General features: G+C 47.9%; 1 protein-coding gene across 2 annotated transcripts in view; it reads right to left on the bottom strand.

Moving 5' to 3' along the window:
• LOC311360050 (kazrin-A-like) overlaps positions 1–10,670 on the bottom strand; it is a 98,263-nt gene extending 87,593 nt beyond the window's left edge. Inside the window, exon 1 of one of the 2 annotated variants that reach the window (XM_084480129.1) lies at positions 9,518–10,670. In XM_084480129.1, coding sequence (XP_084336255.1) covers positions 9,518–9,827 — 310 coding nt within the window. In that variant the 5' untranslated portion in view covers positions 9,828–10,670. The remainder of the gene's footprint in view (positions 1–9,517) is intronic. The other variant, XM_084480128.1, reaches the window with a different exon arrangement.
• Between the last annotated feature and the right edge of the window lie 8,066 nt (positions 10,671–18,736).

The raw sequence follows: 18,736 nt of genomic DNA, 5'->3' as shown, positions 1-18,736 counted from the left end.
ACGCTATCTTACCAATACATTTCCCTTCATGCCTCTTCCGCACAATCTTCTCTACCACCCGTCCCCTAACTCCTCCCACTTTACGCCTTGACCACACCCACTACCAGGCACCTCCCTCCCAATCTGCTCCCCATGCTTGATTCAATACCCCGCACATCACTTCCTGCCCCACAACCACCACCACCACCACCACCACCACCCGAAGAACCTGCACCATCGCCCCCACCACCACCACCACCACCACCAGTGGTTGGGGGTCCACTGATGGCAGGCCTCCACCTGCCTACGGCGTGCCACCCGTGCCTGGGTGTGGGAAGCCAGCGTGTGCCTCTCTGCATCCAGGCAGGCAGCAGCTGGTGCAGACAGCCTGCCCATGATGATGGATGATGGGCCTCTGTGGGCCGCATCACCAGCACTCTGATCCATGGCAGCAGCCAGGCCTGACTAACTGGCTAACCAACGATGACAAACATGGGCAGATTGCTGCGTGTGCTGTGTGTGTGTGTGTGTTGTGTGTGTGTGCGCGTGCGTGCGTGTTTCTGTGTGTATGATCATTGTAAAAGTGGCGATAAGTAACGGCGAATGTGTATCTACATGCTTGTACTGGATGTGGTTAAACAAACATCCTGTTTTTATTCAGGGGAAACAGAGTTACGTGTAAAGTGGAAACCCATTAAACAGGTGAAAATCAGACCTGTTCTGTATATGTATATGTACATATATATGTCAGCCGTCTCGTCCTCTTTATAGAGCAACAGTTAGTCTCTGGGTATGGGTCCAGCCACGCCCACTCCGCCCTGCAGACCTGAAGCTCACATTCCAGTGTGGGTGTCAAGTCCAGGGTGAGAAGGGGGAAGGGGGAAGGGGGAGATAGGAGAGGTTTTGTGAAGTCCCAAACAACGTACACGGCAGCGCCGTCAAACTACCGACTCCACTGAGAATGCGTGTGTGTCTCCGTCTCCCTGTGTGTGTGTGTGCTTGAGTGAGTGTGTCTCACACACGCACACACACACTTTCCTTGGGGATGGGAAACGTTCAGTTCAGCAGAACGTTTCCCATCCCATTCACATTCTACAGCGAAGTGGGTCTTCCTTTCCTGCACTTCTTAAAAAATAAATAAACTGCAAAAAACGACAAATATAAAGTTTGTCACCCCAGCCCACTTCATCTTCAGTCCTGTCTCCTGCGGGGGCCCAGCCTGGTGGATACTTCCAGAACCAGGGGAAATGGGACTATATACAGAACCCACCCCCCCCCCCACCCCAACCGGTCTGAAATCACACCCAGATTTGTAAACGTCTAAACGACAGCACTGGGGCGCAGGTCAGGGGATCCGTGGTGCATGTAACTTATGCGCTAGCCATCCGGCGCTAGCCCTCCAGCGGCAGTGCTAGCCCTGCGGTGCTAGTCATGCGACGCTCGGCGGTGATTCCTCTTGGGTGTACCTGTGGCATCCGAAATAGCGGCCATGATTCTCGGGTTACCCATCATCTCTGCTAACGACCAAACGTAGACCTGCCCCCCACCGCAGGCCGGACCGCAGCTAAAATTACCCCCTGCCTCCAAAGGAACACGGCTCAGTTGGATTCCCAAAAGAGCAGTAGTGTCAGGAGTTCATGGGTGTTTTCTAAGCACTATAATGTGGTGCAGTATTACAGGATTATTACCCAACAGCTGGAAAAAAAACCTGTTTCTCCTTCCGTGATTATTGCTGATTTCTGTAATTTTGCTGTAATTTTGTTTTATACCACAGGCATATTTCACAGAAAATATATATATTTTTGAATTATGAATGCAATGATTATCATTGCATTTAGCTTCTCGTCTAAAGCTTCTCGTCGGTGGTCCTCGCTTGGCAGCGCCTGTCAGCTCGGAGACAAAATAAGGTGTAGCGGTAGCACGCAGACCCCGCCATCCAAAAACGTATCAATAAAACACAGAGAAACCTGTCTTCTATGGAGAACAATGATACTGCTTTCCAACGTTGGCTGCCACTGCATGTAACACACACGCATGCACGCACGCACGCACACGCACACACACACACACGCACACAGTACGCGCGCGTACTGCTTTACTTTCTCACCCGCGGGGGTGGGGATGAAACTATGGAGCGTGTCACGTCAATAACCCCACCCTCCACACACCCAATGTTAGGATGAGCCACGCGTGGTAAGAGAGACGACAGAAACAATGACATTGTTTCAAAACGCCATTCCCCCGTGACTACATGGTGAACGAAACGTTTAGTATTTCCATTTTGCGGGGGAAATGGAAAGCTCCACTCTGTCGAGGCTTATCGGCTGGCTGGGCCTCCGTTCTGAATAATTGCAGATGAAAAATATTCCCAGGGAGCCCCTACAGCAGATCCCACACCACACACACACACACACACACACACACACACACACACACACACACACACACACACACACACACACACACACACACACCATCCACATACACAACTCAGAAACACACACACCCCGGCATCATCAAATGCAGCATAAATGAAGAGAGACATGCGCTCCTCTCATCTGCTATCTGGGTCCATTAAGCTCCGCCCCCCCAGAGAGAGAGCCAGGGGCAGGGGGGCGGCCTCTTTACCAGCCTCCTCCTATCAGGACCCACTCTGGATGCTCTGGAGCACAGAGATCCAAGGGCAGGCGTCTCTTTACCAGCCCTATCAGGACCCACTCTGGATGCTCTGGAGCGGGTCTCTATACCGGCCCTATCAGGACCCACTCTGGATGCTCTGGAGCGGGTCTCTATACCGGCCCTATCAGGACCCACTCTGGATGCTCTGGAGCGGGGTACAGTGGTTCTCTGATCGCCGATCAACAATGTTCGGGGATGTGATTTATAAACATCAACAGCACAAAGGTGCTGTGAATACTCACATGGGCTTCACTTATGATTGTTGTCATTCATTGGAAGAATTTGAACCAATATGACAACAAATGCTTCTAAAATCAATTGCCTACCCTAGCTTTAGCGACAATTCAGTAGCTTTTGATTAAAGTATCGCCTGAAAGGTGTACACAATAATGTGTCAAGCATGTGTAGGGCTTCTAAGTCCACCATAGGAGGAGAAGAAAGGGAGGTTCTCCATGTTTGTGATAACAACAGGAACAATGCCCTCTCCTTCATGGGCAAGACAACGCCTTCCATCAGTGGGTGGCTGTTCTCAGGGGTCAGGGCACTTCCTGGTGGACATAGCTGATATTGGCCCGCCTGACGTCTTCAGCATGCCGCAGAATTCACCCTCCTCAACATCCTCCTTCAGACGACTTTCTGCAGAGCTGGTGACATTTCCTTATCGAGGCACTTCGCCATGCCCACTCTGGCTCACCTTCTAGACTTTGCTCTCGCTCTCTTTTCCCCCTCCTCTCACATTGCTCTCTCTCTCACCCTCACCCTCCCCTCTCTCTCTCTGTCTCTCTCTCTCTCTCATTTGACAAGTCCCAGTGTGGCATTTGCACTTAATGGCGTCTGAATATGTGCGATGTCACGATTGGTGCACAGGCAGCCATCTGTGACGCAAGTGTGGCGTTGCTGCATGTTTATGCTTCTTATGCACTGCAATGACATGCGGAAGGATTCACAGGTCAGCATGATTTATTTTTTTTTAAAAGCTCTACCTGGGAATCTGCTGAGAAAATCAAAAACACACACACACACACCCACACACAAACGCAAGAACAGAGTCATCCAAACACAGACTTTACCTGACCCATCCATGGAGAACAGCTAACTGTTCCCTATAAGGAATGGCTGGGTATGCGTGAAACAACCTTGTCGTATCCCCTAAACTGGACACTTTATCGCTGCATTGCTGCAAATTACACATGTACACACACACACACACCAACACACAGGCATGAACACACTCCCAAGCACACGTACACACACCCACACATCCTTGTACAGTGGATTTACCAAGACTGTGTACTGCTTAACCCTGACCCCAACCCTTTCAAATTGCATACAATTTAATATCGCCGGGAGGGTACAGAAAAGAGGTGTCCATTTAAAACGAATGACCTTTAACTGCATCGTTAGACATCGCCATGTTTCAACGTAAATGTTTCATTAAAAGAGAGTAATTACAGTCATCACCCACGCGCCCGGCTCCGGCTTATTATTACCATGTCAACCTACGTGGTCCCTTCGTAGCATCATTTTCCAGCGGGTGGTAATTTCCCTCATCACCTGATGTTCGTTAGCGACGTTAATGCAGCCAACGGCCGCGGCAGTGCCAGCAGCAGAGGAGAACAATTCAAATTGGCCACAGGCCACGAGAGGGCTTCGCAATTTCCGATCGCAACTTTTCCCCCTAACCGCTTTAATGAGTCACCATCTGTCGGTGGAGGCAGCAGCGTTGAATACATATTCGTCCAAAAAAACCTGACAACAAACGGGAATAACCTGCAGCGCATCGACACCATCATCTCTCCCACACATGTAGCGATACATGTGCTCCTCCAAGCCGAAACACTGAAGAAGAAAGAGGAGCTGTGTGTGTGTGTGTGTGTGTGTGTGTGTGTGTGTGTGTGTGTGTGTGTGCGTGTGCGTGTGTCACGGACCATCAGCGATACAGTTCCCCATCAGTCTCATTCGCTTTACTTCCACAGCCTGAGGTGATCCAGTCTTTTATGATGGGTGTTATGCTGCTGCATCTCCCCCTCTCAAGTGCGTTTCAATCACACAGCTGGCGCGTGCTGAGAGCGGGCTCAGTCTCCACAGTACTACTCCACAGCCGCTGTCGAGAGGACGGCTTGAACTTTGAATGCTTTTCAAGGTGAGATGAGGAGGGAGGCCAAATGTCAGACACGCGAACAAGCGTTCTGAACGCTTGATTGACAAGTAAGTCAGGGGGAAAACCTCGCAATCGATACTACACGTGCTGTAGCGGAGTGACACTGATTTGATAGCTATCTGAGTCCACAGCCGAACAACATGTCCATAAAATCTGGCAGAAGTTCTCCTTAGTTGCTAAAAACGATGTAAACGGGGCGCCCCAGTGGCTCACCAGGTAGGCCGCGTACCATATAGGCTCAGTCCTGATGGCAGTGGCACAGGTTTGAATCCTGCCCGAGGCCCTTTGCTGCATGTCCTCCCCTCTATCTTCCATACCTTCCCTCTCTGTCTCACTCTATAATGAAGCCTAAAAAAAAAAAAAATAAATAAATCTTTAAAAAACAATATATACAAAATGAACCAAATAATAATATGTTTCTACCTGATTTATACTAATGAGAGTGTGAAATTATAACTAATGGGTCTTCTCTCCTTGCCACATTACGGCAAATGTTAATGCATTTCAGAAAGCCGGAGAAAGCCCTTCCACTAACGAACATTCATTGCATATGCCTAGCATCATAATGAGCTTGGTAAGAAAGGTTACGATGGGACCGTGAGACCATAACAAGCAAAGATGTTTAACGAGGTAACAGACACCGGAGACACCGAAGTGTAAAACACGCTACAGAGTAGTGAGTGCACTTACTCGTGAGGCTGACTAGGATAATGCTATCAACAAACAACCTTGGTACAACCACTTGAAATCTAGTATACTGTATCTGATTCTTCTCACCTCTGATGAGCATTTTCTTTTTATTCTCAAAGCGAACACCCGAATCCAATACCCTTGATTCTGCCTTTTATTTCCATGACCAGATTTACATCAACGCCATCGCACTGTAGCCTAGCATTGTGGGCTCGCAACGCTGGTTAGCACATTAATCATTTAACAGACACACCAAAAACCTCCCACGGTTGGCTTTCTGGTCTCCGTGTCAGACTCCTTACATTACGATGGATTCATCTCCACGCTGCTTTCCTTTATTATTCCCTCCGAGGGCTGCTGCCTTCTGCTCTCCCTGACCGATCACTCTGTCAACATGTAGAGAGCGTAAATAAGCGAGGACCGGTCTCCACGCTTCAATCGTTTTATCGATATTCTAAAGCCACGGTCTTAAACTAGCAGTAGCCACCTGCCCTACCGAGGTACAAACTCAGAGTTCAAGGTTAAATGTCAATTTAAAGCTGCACTATGAAACTTTACTACTGCAGCTATTTCATTAAAAGATACCTGGACTAGAAGGTTTCTCATGAATGAAATACGCCGATCCGTGAGTCTATCTAGGGAATTCCTGTAATCGTTTTATTCTGGTCCACACATGGTTTCGCACATTTTCCATGTGGGAAAAACCGATAGACCTTCAACTTTGCCTACAAGCCAAGCCACTAGAAGTTGAAAACTTACATGGTAAGTTTTGCTTTATCAACCTTTTACGAGAACATTCTCACCTTTGGGTGAAGCATGAGTGCTACTTGCCTTCGGGCAAGGCAGTTTTAAAGTGAGCAGATAGAGCGGTTGGCCGATATGTTTTATCAACAGTGTCCGTTGGAGGGGAAAATCTAATTTCAGAGCCTTTTCGGAAAGCAAGGCAAAGCCATGTTTGGATCAGTAAGCCCGGATGAATGCTTCAACCCGCATGTTTGTGAAAAGGCAGTGAAGCGGAGCATCTCCAAACCCTGGGAATACCGAACAATGGATTGACCAGGCCACGCTCTGAGATGCGGAGGAGGTAAGAACATCACCAGCACCATCCCAGATTCAAAGTGACAAATGAAAGCCAAAGATAAGCGGCACAGAAAACTGCCTCTAATTCATTCACAGCTCCACTTTAAGATCATCAAATACCAAACTTGTCCTGCGGTATAAATGCCGGTGGGTAGATTTGTTGCAATATGTCAGTGGAAATAGCCGTTTCATTTTTTGCTATATTATAGACAGCATGGCTACATAATATTTTTCATCTCCCTTTGCATTCAAGAGAGATCACTGATAATTGCTGAACTACTCATCATTTTCTGACAGACTCAAAACGGGTTCTGCCTGCCCCCATTAGGGAGTGAAAAAAAGATATAGCGAGAGAAAGAGCCTTTCACAAATGTGGGCCATGGGCAGAGGTTCTGCGGTTCTGGGGGTGGTTCTATAAAGCATGTGTACCATCAGTCCCCTAGCACCCACTAGAAAGGCCCTCAACAAAGATTACCTCCGTACGAAACCACACAGGGACCCAACTCTCACAGGGATATGGGACCTTGAAAGGGAGCTGCGGAGCTTCGGGGACTCAGATTGTGTGCCGTAATTTGTGAGGGTAAGTGTGAGTGTCGTCGTCATTAAGATCTCCCTCGCCGACATCATTCATCTGCCGGTGAACGCAAAAATGCATAGCTCGCTCCCGTTCGTAAAACGTGAAGGGTGTGAGACGGTACACGCTCATCCCCGTAGCGTCTCCGAGCTACGCAGAGCCCCAAAGGTGTTAGCGAGCTACCTAGCTGACTACACCCACCAGGTAATCTTAGCGGTGGCACATGTCCAGCTAACTGCTGTACCAATTCTTACCTCCCCCCTCCCCCCGGGGACTCTCTGTATCTGCAGTCCGTGCAGGGAACAGGCCAACCCCAATATACCCCCACAACGCACACACACACACACACTTACACACACACACACACACACACAACAGCAACCACTGTTGATAAATGAGCGACCCAGTCTTTGGTGCCTCCGTCTATGTCCTTGCACGGACACCCCAGGCTGGTACAGCAATGGTGGCCAGAGAAGAAGGGATGGAGAGTACCCAAAAGGGGAAAAGACTCGAGTAGACGGTGAAATGGGAGCTGCACTCGCTGACCAAATGTGTGTCCTATCTACCGGACCATGAGAGGCTATGTGTGTGTGTGCGTTACACACTTGAATGCCCCTGCAATGAGCAGCACAGAAGAGCACACACACACACACACACACACACACACACATACACACACACACAAAGAGTTATGGAAACAGCAAGCACAGATAGGGCTATGCTTGTTGATGCAACATGGGGAATGAAAAAACCCTACAATAAAGTATAGATGAACAAACAGACACAAACACACACACCCACAATATGGACCCACACACAGCCAGCTTAGCTGGAGGAGGTGGGTGGGGTAAAAAGTGTGTGTGTGTGTGTGTGTGTGATTAGGGAGGTATGTGAGGGCCAAGTGTCACAGCCAATCGGACGGAACGAGGAGGGAGAACATCCTCAAGACAACCTCTCCACACTGTGTGTGTGTGCGTGTGTGTGTGTGTGTGTGTGCGTGCGTGTGTGTGTGTGTACACGTACACACACCTACCTCATACACATTCAATAGTGTTTACAGACACATGTCAGTGGCTGTACACACACTCATGGTTATAAGTGTCAATAAACATGACACAGACATATGTGCACGCAAACACACACACACACACACGCACACACGCACGCATGCACGCACACAGGACAGCATTCTAGAGGCCTGGCAGCCATTCAAACTGCTCTCGGTAACAGTAACCCACGGCAACCTGAAAAAACCTGCCCACCCTTTCCTCTTCCTCCCCTCAGGAGAGAGGCAGAAATCCGGGAGAGAGAGGGGGGGGGGCAGGGGGGTTACGTAGAGGGAGAGTGTGAGAAGGGGTGAGAGAGAGAGGGAGTGGGAGAGATGGGAGAGTTAGAGAGAGATAGAGAGAGAGAGAGGGGGGAAATAGACATAGAGCGGGTGAGAGAGGGTGTTTGGACGAGAGGGAGAGAGAGATTTGAAGTATTTGAGTGCACTGCAGTGTGAGGGAGGGGGGGGGGGAGTAACTAGAACCCTGTACAGTGTGAGAGAGTTGGGAGTTGACATTCACCAGGAAAGCCGACCCTCTAACACACACACACACACACACACACACACACACACACACACACACACACCCCGCCCACCCCCCTCTTTTGTTCATCCCACTCTCAGTGTAACTGACCGCCACATTAGCTCCCATTGTCATGTTGATAGCCGTGGAGAGGGGCTTGTTAAACCTTCTCTAACCAAAACCCCTCAAAAGGAACGCAGAGCTCCACACACACACACACACGCAAGTACACGCAGAGACACACACGCAGGCTCACATGCGCGGAACATCTGAGCTCACAGGCATGCCGCGGTGCACCTCAGTCTCTGCTCTCATAAGGATAAGCACGCCGCCGAAATAACCACCGTCGTTGTGGGTGAACCTGATTCATTCAGCCATGTTCCACGCACCTCTCTCTCTCTCTCTCTCTCTCTCTCTCTCTCTCTCTCTCTTTCTCTCTCTCGCTATTTTAAACGGAATGGGCTTCATTCAATCTGGACAATATGTGTTGTAATGCAATGTTCAGCAGTGGTGGGCCATTCCAGTTCATCGATTAACAATAATACACAAACATAATGAGCCTCTCTTTCCAAGTTTTCGATTTAGACTCTTTCCAATTTAGTTGGACTCTCTCTCTCTCTCTCTCCCTCTCCCTCTCTCTCTCTCTCTCTCTCTCAACATGAGACTCAGCATGAGACCGACCGTTTAGTCACCGATCTCCCCAAGATTCAAAGTTAGCCACTCTCCAACTCTCTCTCTCTCACTCTCTCTCTCTCTCTCTAGCGTCCGCCGGTGTGTCTTTACCGTGGTGGTGGTGGTGTTGTTGGTGGTGGTGGTGGTGGTTGAGCTGCTGCTGCTGCTGCTGCTGCTGGAGCATGAGGCTGTCACCCGCGGCTCCAGCAGCGCAGGCGACCGCGGCGGGGCCGGCGGCGGCGGCGGCGGCGGCGGCGTTGGCGGCAGAGGAGGGGGAGCTGGAGGAGGTCTCGGTGGCCCCCAGGTCAGCCAGTCTGCGGCTGGTGGCGCTGAGCTCGGAGCGCAGGCAGCTGACCTCGGCGCTGGCCGACTGGATGGCTCCGTCGATGCGCTGCGCCAGCTGCCGGTTGTCGTCCATCATCTTCAGGATCTTCGCCTGGGGAGAGGGGAGCGCGGGCAGGGGGTCATGCTGTCAGGTGGAGGAGGAGGAGGAGGAGCAGGGTTTTCCAGCGGAGCCGACCGAACGCGCACACACACACACACCACCACCACCCCCCCCCACCACCACCTCTCCCGGACCCCTAATCGAACAACAACAACAAACAAACACAGGCAACCCGACGCCCAGTTCAGAATCCCTCCTCTCTTCCTCCCGGAGCAGTGAGTGTGGTCCGTTCAAAAAAAAAGAAGGAAATGGAAAAGGAGCAAAAAGAAAAAAGTCAAGTTAAATCCTCAGTTTGTCCTTCTGTTCCCCCCGAGGGGAGAGAGACGCGCGACTCACGGCGAGGGAGGGGGGGGGGGGGGGGGGGGGGGCGGGGGGCGGGGGGGCAGGCTGCGGTTGTAACTGTTATCTGCTGTGAGGAGCACGCCAGCTTGCACGGTGTGTGTGTGTGTGTGTGTGAGTGTGTGCACGTGTGTGTGTGTGTGTTTGACTGTGTGAAACTATGCGCAGAGTCGGTGCCAAAGCGTGCCTGTGTGTCAGTGCTAGAACGGCAGTGACGAACAGAGAGCCAAAGTGTGTGTGTGTGCGTTTGCACGCGCGCGTGTGTGTGTGTGTGTGTGTGTGTGTGTGTGAATGTGTGTGTGTGTGTGTGCTAGAGAGTGGCAGTACTCCAGCACGCTCCCTGAGAAATGTGCTCCCCGTAGCCGACTGCTGAAAGGACACAGAGCACTGGGAGATGACAAGCACCTATTTAAATGGACTGTACCATCTGCCGGGAAAGGAGAGGGGTCGGGGGAGCAAGCCGGTCCGTTTAAGCAAATGCAGCCCAGAGTGGAAGAGGAACTAAACTAAATATCCTTTGCTTTGATAGTAATATAAAAAATTCCAGATCACTGATTCTCTCTGACTGATTTTGTGTACCTTTTAAAAGCAAACATATCAAGCTGGAATAGATGTCTGTTGATCAATAAAGTTTAGCTGCCTGCCAACAGGGAATCACAGCCAAACTAAACACATTTTAATCTACTTATTAAAAACGGCTGAAACGTTTGCATACAGATTTTCTTCACAGAATGGAATTGAAGAATATTTAAATCATGAAATGTCTAAAAATCTGTAAACAGATAAAATATTTGTGCAATAGGATGTGAGTCTCTTTTTGGTGTTGAAGGGATCTTTTTTTTTTTCAATACACATCTATATTGACCACTGGCAGTCATACATAGGAACCATGTTGACTTTACTTCTAAAACTAAACTATTTCACAATTTTAGTCGTTGTCACATTAAGTGATTGGAAGATTGATTGTTTTAACACAATTGCACGTGCTAAAGACATACCCATATACATACTGTCTTCAATAGCCTCTATTTTCCTTGTGTGTTCATGTTCAAACCATCCGTCAGTCATCATATCACAGCTAAAGCACACACCCCATACAAGCAGGGCCTGAACCACCTTACATAACACTCTCTCTCTCTCCCTCTCTCTAATGCTCGCTTCCCCTCTCTGCTTTCCACACACTTAACTCCCATTCTGCCCCACTGTGCTGTACTTTGCAGTGTGATCCACTGCCGTCCTGTTTAATCTCACACCCCCGCAGCCATCAGCCTGAGTACAACAATAGCACCTGGAAGAGGAGGCTGCGGGGCCAGAGATGGGCGCCTGGTGCGTGATCAGTCACACTCTTCACAAGGAAAACAGGGACCTTAGTGGCACTTTGTCCCCGTTCTGCCGGTCCGAGGGCGCCGTAACAATAAAGGGGCCACATAAAGATAAGTTTCACCACCCCATAGCAGGGCAGTTCAGAAGTAAAACCGGTATATATATGTGAATAAACCAATCCAACACAAAATGGGGTTTTTAGGGGACCTGGGGGAGATATAATCATATAATAAATATGATTATTAAAAATAATCACTGAACCTACACATTACACAGTGGTGAACCATATTTTGCTGTTCCTAAAAATAATTGAGTTTTTGAGCATCTCTGAAGGCTCCAGGCTCAGTCTTCCTCAGACAAGGGGCGAGCAAAACTCAAAGAAGAAACAAGGAGTTAAAGTAAACAAGGATGAATGGACGGACGGACATCAGGATGGATAGACAGATAGACAGATGATGGATGGATGAGGGGTGAGTGGATGATGGATGGTGGGGTGGATGACGGATGGACAAGCATCAGTGCACCACAAGACTTCCAGCGCAGGTTGGGAAAAAACAACACAACCGATCCGCTAGGCTAGGTCACAACCGCGTCTCCACTCACTGTACAAATCGCGACCAAGCAGGCATGTGGACATCCTACACTGTATTGAAACAAAGTTTAATTTAAACTTAAAAATAACCCAGAATCCGGCAGGGATGTCGATTCCTGAATGTTAATTTTCATTCACTATGCAGCAGAGACAAACACTGTGCGCATTGTGTTCCCGAGTAGCCGTCTTGCGTTTCTCTACTTTAACCACAGAACGGGAATAAAAACGCCCTGTCATTGCAGCCCAGCGCTTATTGTTATCTTCCCGTGAACTCTAACCCTGAGCTCGCCAGCATTGCGGTATGTGGATATCCTACACCGCAGTGAAACAAAGTTCTGCTCGAGGAGATTCATTTAGACTTGCAGTGTGTGTGTTAGTGTGCGTGTGTGTCATGCTGATTTTCCGTGTGTGCGTGATAGGGGTACGATATAATAGCAAACTGAGCATTATTTGTTCACTAACAAACTATCTGACCGCCCGCTAAAACCTTTCAGGGCAGTGGAAAAAACAAACTCACTAACGCCAACACACAGACACACACAGACACACATTCAGTGACACACGCACACACATTCTGACCACTCATCCATCTGCCCAGACACGAGTCACCCTCTTTCCTTTCCACAAATGAACACCATGCTGTTATTTATAGATGACCCTCCTGTCTCCTAGGCTACAATAGTCACAGGGGAGGCGTCGACAAAGGGACCCACTACACACACTCTCTTTCTCTCTCTCACACACACACACACACACACACACACACACACACACACACACACACACACACACACACACACAAACACACACAGGGTGGGGGGGGGGGGGGATGGACAAAGTCATCTGCTGTTCATTGATGCTGAAATTAATCTCCCGGTGTCATAAGAGACCGTGGGGTTCTTTCTTTTCTGAGTAATTAAACTGCTGTGTGTGTGTGTGTGTGTGTGTGTGTGTGTGTGTGTGTGTGTGTGTGTGTGTGTGTGTGTGTGTGTGTGTGTGTGTGTGTGCGTGCGTGTGTGCGTGCGTGCGTGCGTGCATGTTATCGTCTGTGTCAATATTGACATGTTAGAATGGGTGTGGGTCTCACGTGTGAACATCATGTAACTGAGACTCCCTGGGGTGGTGTTGGGAGGGTATAGGGGGGTGGTGGGCACGGTGGTGGTGGTGGGAGGAGATGGGTGATGGTGGTGACGGGAGGGGATGGGGGGGTGGTGATGATGGTGGTGGTGGTGGTGGTGGGGGGAGGAGATGGAGGGGGTGGTGGTGAGAGAGGTGGTGCTGGTGCTGGTGGGAGGAGCTTGGTGGTGGTGTAGATGGGAGGGTACAGTCGGGTTCTGAGAGGGTCCGCTGGTCAGAGGACCAGAGCCGTTACCCGGGGAGCAGCTGACAGAGGATCAGAAATTAGTCTGCGTGCTGCAGGGGGCTGCAGGGGGCCGCAGGGGGCCGGGATTAGCACACGAATGGGAGCAGCGATGACCAGTCGGGTCACGGATCTGCCACTGTTCTGCTGGCCCGGGCCGCTATGGAGCCTACAGTCTCCGGTCTACAGTCAGTCCTCTGTGCTCCAGTAGCTGGACTCAACTCCAGTCATGTCAAACCATTTCCTCATTGAAACAGAGCCTGGAGGCTTTTTTCTATTTAATCCAGTGGTCTGATTCAGTTTTTCCTTCACTTTGTTGCTAAGTAGTTTAAGCCAAAACTTGGGTTGCTTGCTATGGAAATGCGTTTATTTTACTCAAGCAAGACTAATGTAAAGAAATTACTTACAAAAATGCTCCTTTTTCCGGTGGTGGCTTTGAATAACCATGATTCATGGTTTCATTTGACGGTCATTTATTACCCGAGACATGAAGTACTTTGTTCATGGTCATTCCTGTTTTATGTTTGGCCGTTTCACATCCACCGCAATGTGCTTCTTTCAATGATTTGCCTCTTCCAGTTTGTCGGTCTACTTAAACGTTATGGTTGTTTTTCTTTTCATAAATATCTCTCGTCAAATATCGTTGGATCACTGAATAAAATTTGACCAATTCCCGGTGCTCATGGTTCTCTGAACACCCTATTAGTCTTCATGCTCCTCAGCAATCAGCGAGTCCATCAATATTTCACATCCCCTATAGTATGAATTATACAGCAACGAATCACAGTCTGCCAGTGGTAATCCTCTTTTACTGAAGAACATTATTACATTATTAAATTATTAACATCCCTCAGCTCGCAGGGGGAGGTACATATTACATGACGTTGACGTTGGCGCTATTGTCAGTTGGACTAATAGCCTAACCGATGTGTGTGTGCGGGCGCCAGAGCAGGAGTACATGACAGGTGTGTGTTTTCACAGCTCTGTGCGCTCTGTGCGATCTGTAGCTGCTCTGAGATGTGTGTGCGTCTGTGTGAGATGTGTGCATCTGCCTGAGATGTGTGCGTTTGCTTGTCTCCAAGCCGTCAGGCCGATTGTCTAGGTGCTGTGTTTATGCAGAGGCTTCTAATTTCTCCTGAAGCAATCAATAAAGTCTATTGTTTCGTACATGGCCATTTTTTTTAGGCTTGTGTTGCACATTCATCCATTAGTGCTTACGTTCTGTATGTCCACAGACTTGTTTTGAAGGTAGCTGTAGTTCTTCAATAGACATTTGAGAGTCATTAAGCATTCGCTGCACATGCTATTATCAGCTAGCTGGGGAAAGACATGTTTTTCCTCCGATACATTAAGCGCTCAATTACATGAAGTCCCATGTGGGGGTAAGCATGAGCGCATTAATAACTCATGCATTTATTCCTTGTGAGCCTTGAAACATTCCTATCAGTGTGATAGGTTTGAATACTGCCAGGTTATTCTGTATGGAGCAGTACCGCACAGGGGTGCTGGTGTGACGTTGACAGAGTCAACGTTTCCCCCCTAGAGACGGCGACATCACTATAACCGTGGTACCTTTTTTGTTGTTGTTTATTTCGTTGCCATCAGCATATAGGCTTCTGCACCCGAGCCAAGGTCGCTGCGGTGCAGGTAACCCATATGCAAAACTGAGATACCTACACACACACACACACACACACACACACACACACGCACATGCATGCTCATAACCACACCAACGCTTGCCAGTGCTTACGCACACACACACACATACACACACACGCACATGCATGTACACACCGGCATGCTCGGACACATGCATGCACACACATACACACATGCATGCAGACACACATGCATGCACACACACACACACACACACATACAAAAACAAACACAGATCTGTGTTATAGGGGCCTGGGTCTATATGCCTCTGCAATGCAGTTTCGGGGGCTGCAGCAGAAATGAGGTGGACACAGGATGTGGAGAAGGTCAAGCGGCCGAGTGGAAAAGGTGCTGTAGCGAGCAGGATGTGATGTCACAACTCCTGCAAACTTAAGTTGCTCCCCTTTTGGGGCAAACAAGCCCGACGAATCCCTTAAAGGATTAAAGAAAGGCGAAGAAGATGGATGTCGTTTGGTGTTTTGGGTTTTGTAGGGGAGCACTACCTCGCGGTGTTATCGGGTTCATCTCGGCTGTCTCGGTAGTATCAGGATGGCGAGAGAAGTAGAAGAATGAAAGATGTGCTATTTTTCCATCGCTTAAAAGCCAGAACACACAAATCAAAAGGTGGACAGAGATAAGGACTGCCTGGGAAAGACACAGAGTGAGAGAGCAAGAGAGTGAGGAAGGAAGGGAAGGAAGGATAGGAGGGTTCAGGATAGAGAATTTGGTGTTTGAATCTCGCTGGGAAAGGTACCAGGTTCGAACCCCAATGTCCACAGCCTAACCTTTAGAAACCAGAGTTTAAGATTCCCTAACCCCTACCTGCTCCTAAATGACACGTATCCAATATTCAACACATAATAAATGACTCAATAGTAAAGACCCTGAAAAGGAGTTAGGGAAACAAGGGCGGCTGGCCGGAAGGAAGGAAAAGCACTGAGGTCCTCCTGCTATGAGTCAGCATACTGCCACCATGGAGGCCACCTCTGAATGACTAACTCTTTTGTCCATTTATTTTGCCATTGTTTTTTTTTCCATCAGCAGAATGGAACCACTCAATACAAAAATGATTTGAACTTTCTCTTGTTCTCTGCTGACCTTTCAGAAAACACCAATGATTTGGTGGTCTGAAGTAAACAGGGTCATTTTGACAGAATGTTTTGGTTGACCGCCTGGACTTTATTTTTTCCTTTGTTGCACAATTTTGTCATTTTGTTAGTTTGTCATTGCTACAAAAATAATGTATGTCTATCATATCATTATAACGCACTCTGTGCTTCCAATCATGGCAGCGTAGCCGCTGCTTATCATCGGTTGGCAGTTTTAGCAGGAACCCATGAAAGATTTCATATTGTTTTCCTGTAGCCCAAATCATAAAGTACATCTTTATACACAGACTAATCGCTTCCATGTCAAACAATTCGTTCTGCAAGATGTATGAATGTGTTAAAAGTAAATCCACCCCAAAAAATCCTAGCCATGACTTTGTAACGCGATGCAGCCTAGTGAATGTTTTAGAATTCAGCTCATAATACATCCCATAATATTTATTCAACTTTATTCAACACTAAAAAATGGTGGAAGAAAAACAACACAAAACGTCATTGTACACTGCTGCAGTTCCCTTTCTCTGGGCCACCCTCCAAGTTGTCCTCTGTCCAGCTCCCAGAGTCCTCAATGAGGTCCACTGTTTTAAGCGACTGAAAGCTTCCTTTCGGAAGGCTCACAACTCCTCAATATTCCGGGGAAAGCGTAATTTTGTGTGTGCAGAATCCCTCCGCCACGTACGATTTCAACAGTGCAATACACAAGTTACCATGGCAATGAGTCAAATGCCGCTTCAATAGTGATGGATGTGTTCATTTTGTTTTTTTCATTGATGGTGTGTTTATCTTTAACTGTCTCCGCCTGTGTCGCAGCATGCCTTGTACCAATAATGACATTTTATGCTTTAGGTCAAGGTCAAGGTCAAGGTTTCTTTATTAATACCAGCTGGTAAATTTGTTGTGCAGACAGGCACTCAGCAGTCCCAGTACAAAAAACAGCCGCACACACACAAATCACAAATATAAAAGACAACATAATCAAAATACATGGTCAAAGTCATAGGGGTAGAAATAGAAAAGTGCTTCTACATAGACAACTAAGTTCAATATGAACAAGATCACCTTGTGGCTTTACTATTCAGCATTACAATTGCTGTGGGTATGAAGCTACTTCTGTACCGTTTTGTCCTGCCCTTAGGGGCCACAAAACGACAGCCAGAGCGAAGGAGCTGGAACTCGCCATGCAAAGGATGTGAGCAGTCATTACGAATAGCGCTGGCTTTACGCTGCAGCTGTGTGTCATAGAGGGCTGCCATGGTGAGTTGAGGCTCACCAATTATCCTACCAGCCCATTTGATAATCTGGTTCAGGGAATTTTTGTCCTGCAATGACAGATTACCAAACCAGGACACCAGGGCAAAAGATAACACTGACTCGATAAAAGCTCGATGAAATAGCCTGAGCAAAGTTTTGTCAATGTAAAAACTGGACAATTTCCGAAGATAAAACAGACGCTGGTGTCCCCTCTTACACACTGCTTCACAATTCTTGTTGAAAGACAGTTTAGAATCGATTACAGTCCCCAGATATTTATAGCTTTCCACACATTCCACAGATTGGCCCTTAATGACTGTGGGATCACAATTTGGAGTCTGTGCCCTAAAATCAATAGTCATGTCCTTTGTCTTGGATGTGTTGAGCACCAAAAAAGAGAGATCACACCAACTAATAAAATCCTGCAAGACTGGGCCATGGCTGGATTCATTGTTATGCAACAAACTCACAATGACTGTGTCGTCTGCAAATTTTAAAATGTGCCTGTTTTCATAGACACTCCTGCACATGTTTGTGTAGAGAATAAAAAGTAAAGGGGAGAGAACACATCCCTGAGGTGAGCCAGTAGAGGAACATAGTGACTCAGATAAGATACCATTCACTTTGACTCTTTGTGTTCTATCTGTTAAGAAATCTAAAATCCAACCCACCAAATTCTGGCTCAGCTGAAAGTGCTCGATAAGCCTTGTGGCTAAAATGTGAGGTTGGATGGTGTTAAAAGCTGACGAAAAATCAATAAAAGTCAGTTTAACATGGGTTTTGTTTCCCTCCAGATGTTTAAATAAAAGATTCAGCAGGGTAAGTATGGCGTCATCAACACCTCTATGGGCCCTGTAAGCAAACTGCATAGGGTCAAGTGCATGTGCTGTTCTCCCTAGCATTTCTGATTTGACAAGTTTTTCGAATACTTTCATTAAAAGAGAGGTGAGGGCGATCGGTCTAAAATCATTCAGATTTTTAGGTCTGCTGACTTTAGGGACAGGGATAATCTCTGCTTGTTTCCATAACCTGGGCACCTTTTGCTGACTCAATGACACATTGAAAATGTGATGAACAATAGGACTCAATTGTTTTGCACATGACTTCAGTAAAATACCACTGATTTTATCGGGTCCAGGGCTTTTATTGGTTTTTAGAGAGAGGAGACACTTTTCCACTTCTCGCTGTTCTAGTGCAAAGTGTTGGTCATTTTTAAGACTATCTCTCAGACTCCTCCCTTCCTCACTGA

This window comes from Micromesistius poutassou (genome assembly GCF_964030765.1).
Source record: "Micromesistius poutassou genome assembly, chromosome: 15".
In the NCBI taxonomy this organism is placed as follows: Eukaryota; Metazoa; Chordata; class Actinopteri; order Gadiformes; family Gadidae; genus Micromesistius; species Micromesistius poutassou.
This window is presented reverse-complemented; position numbering and strand designations above follow the sequence as displayed.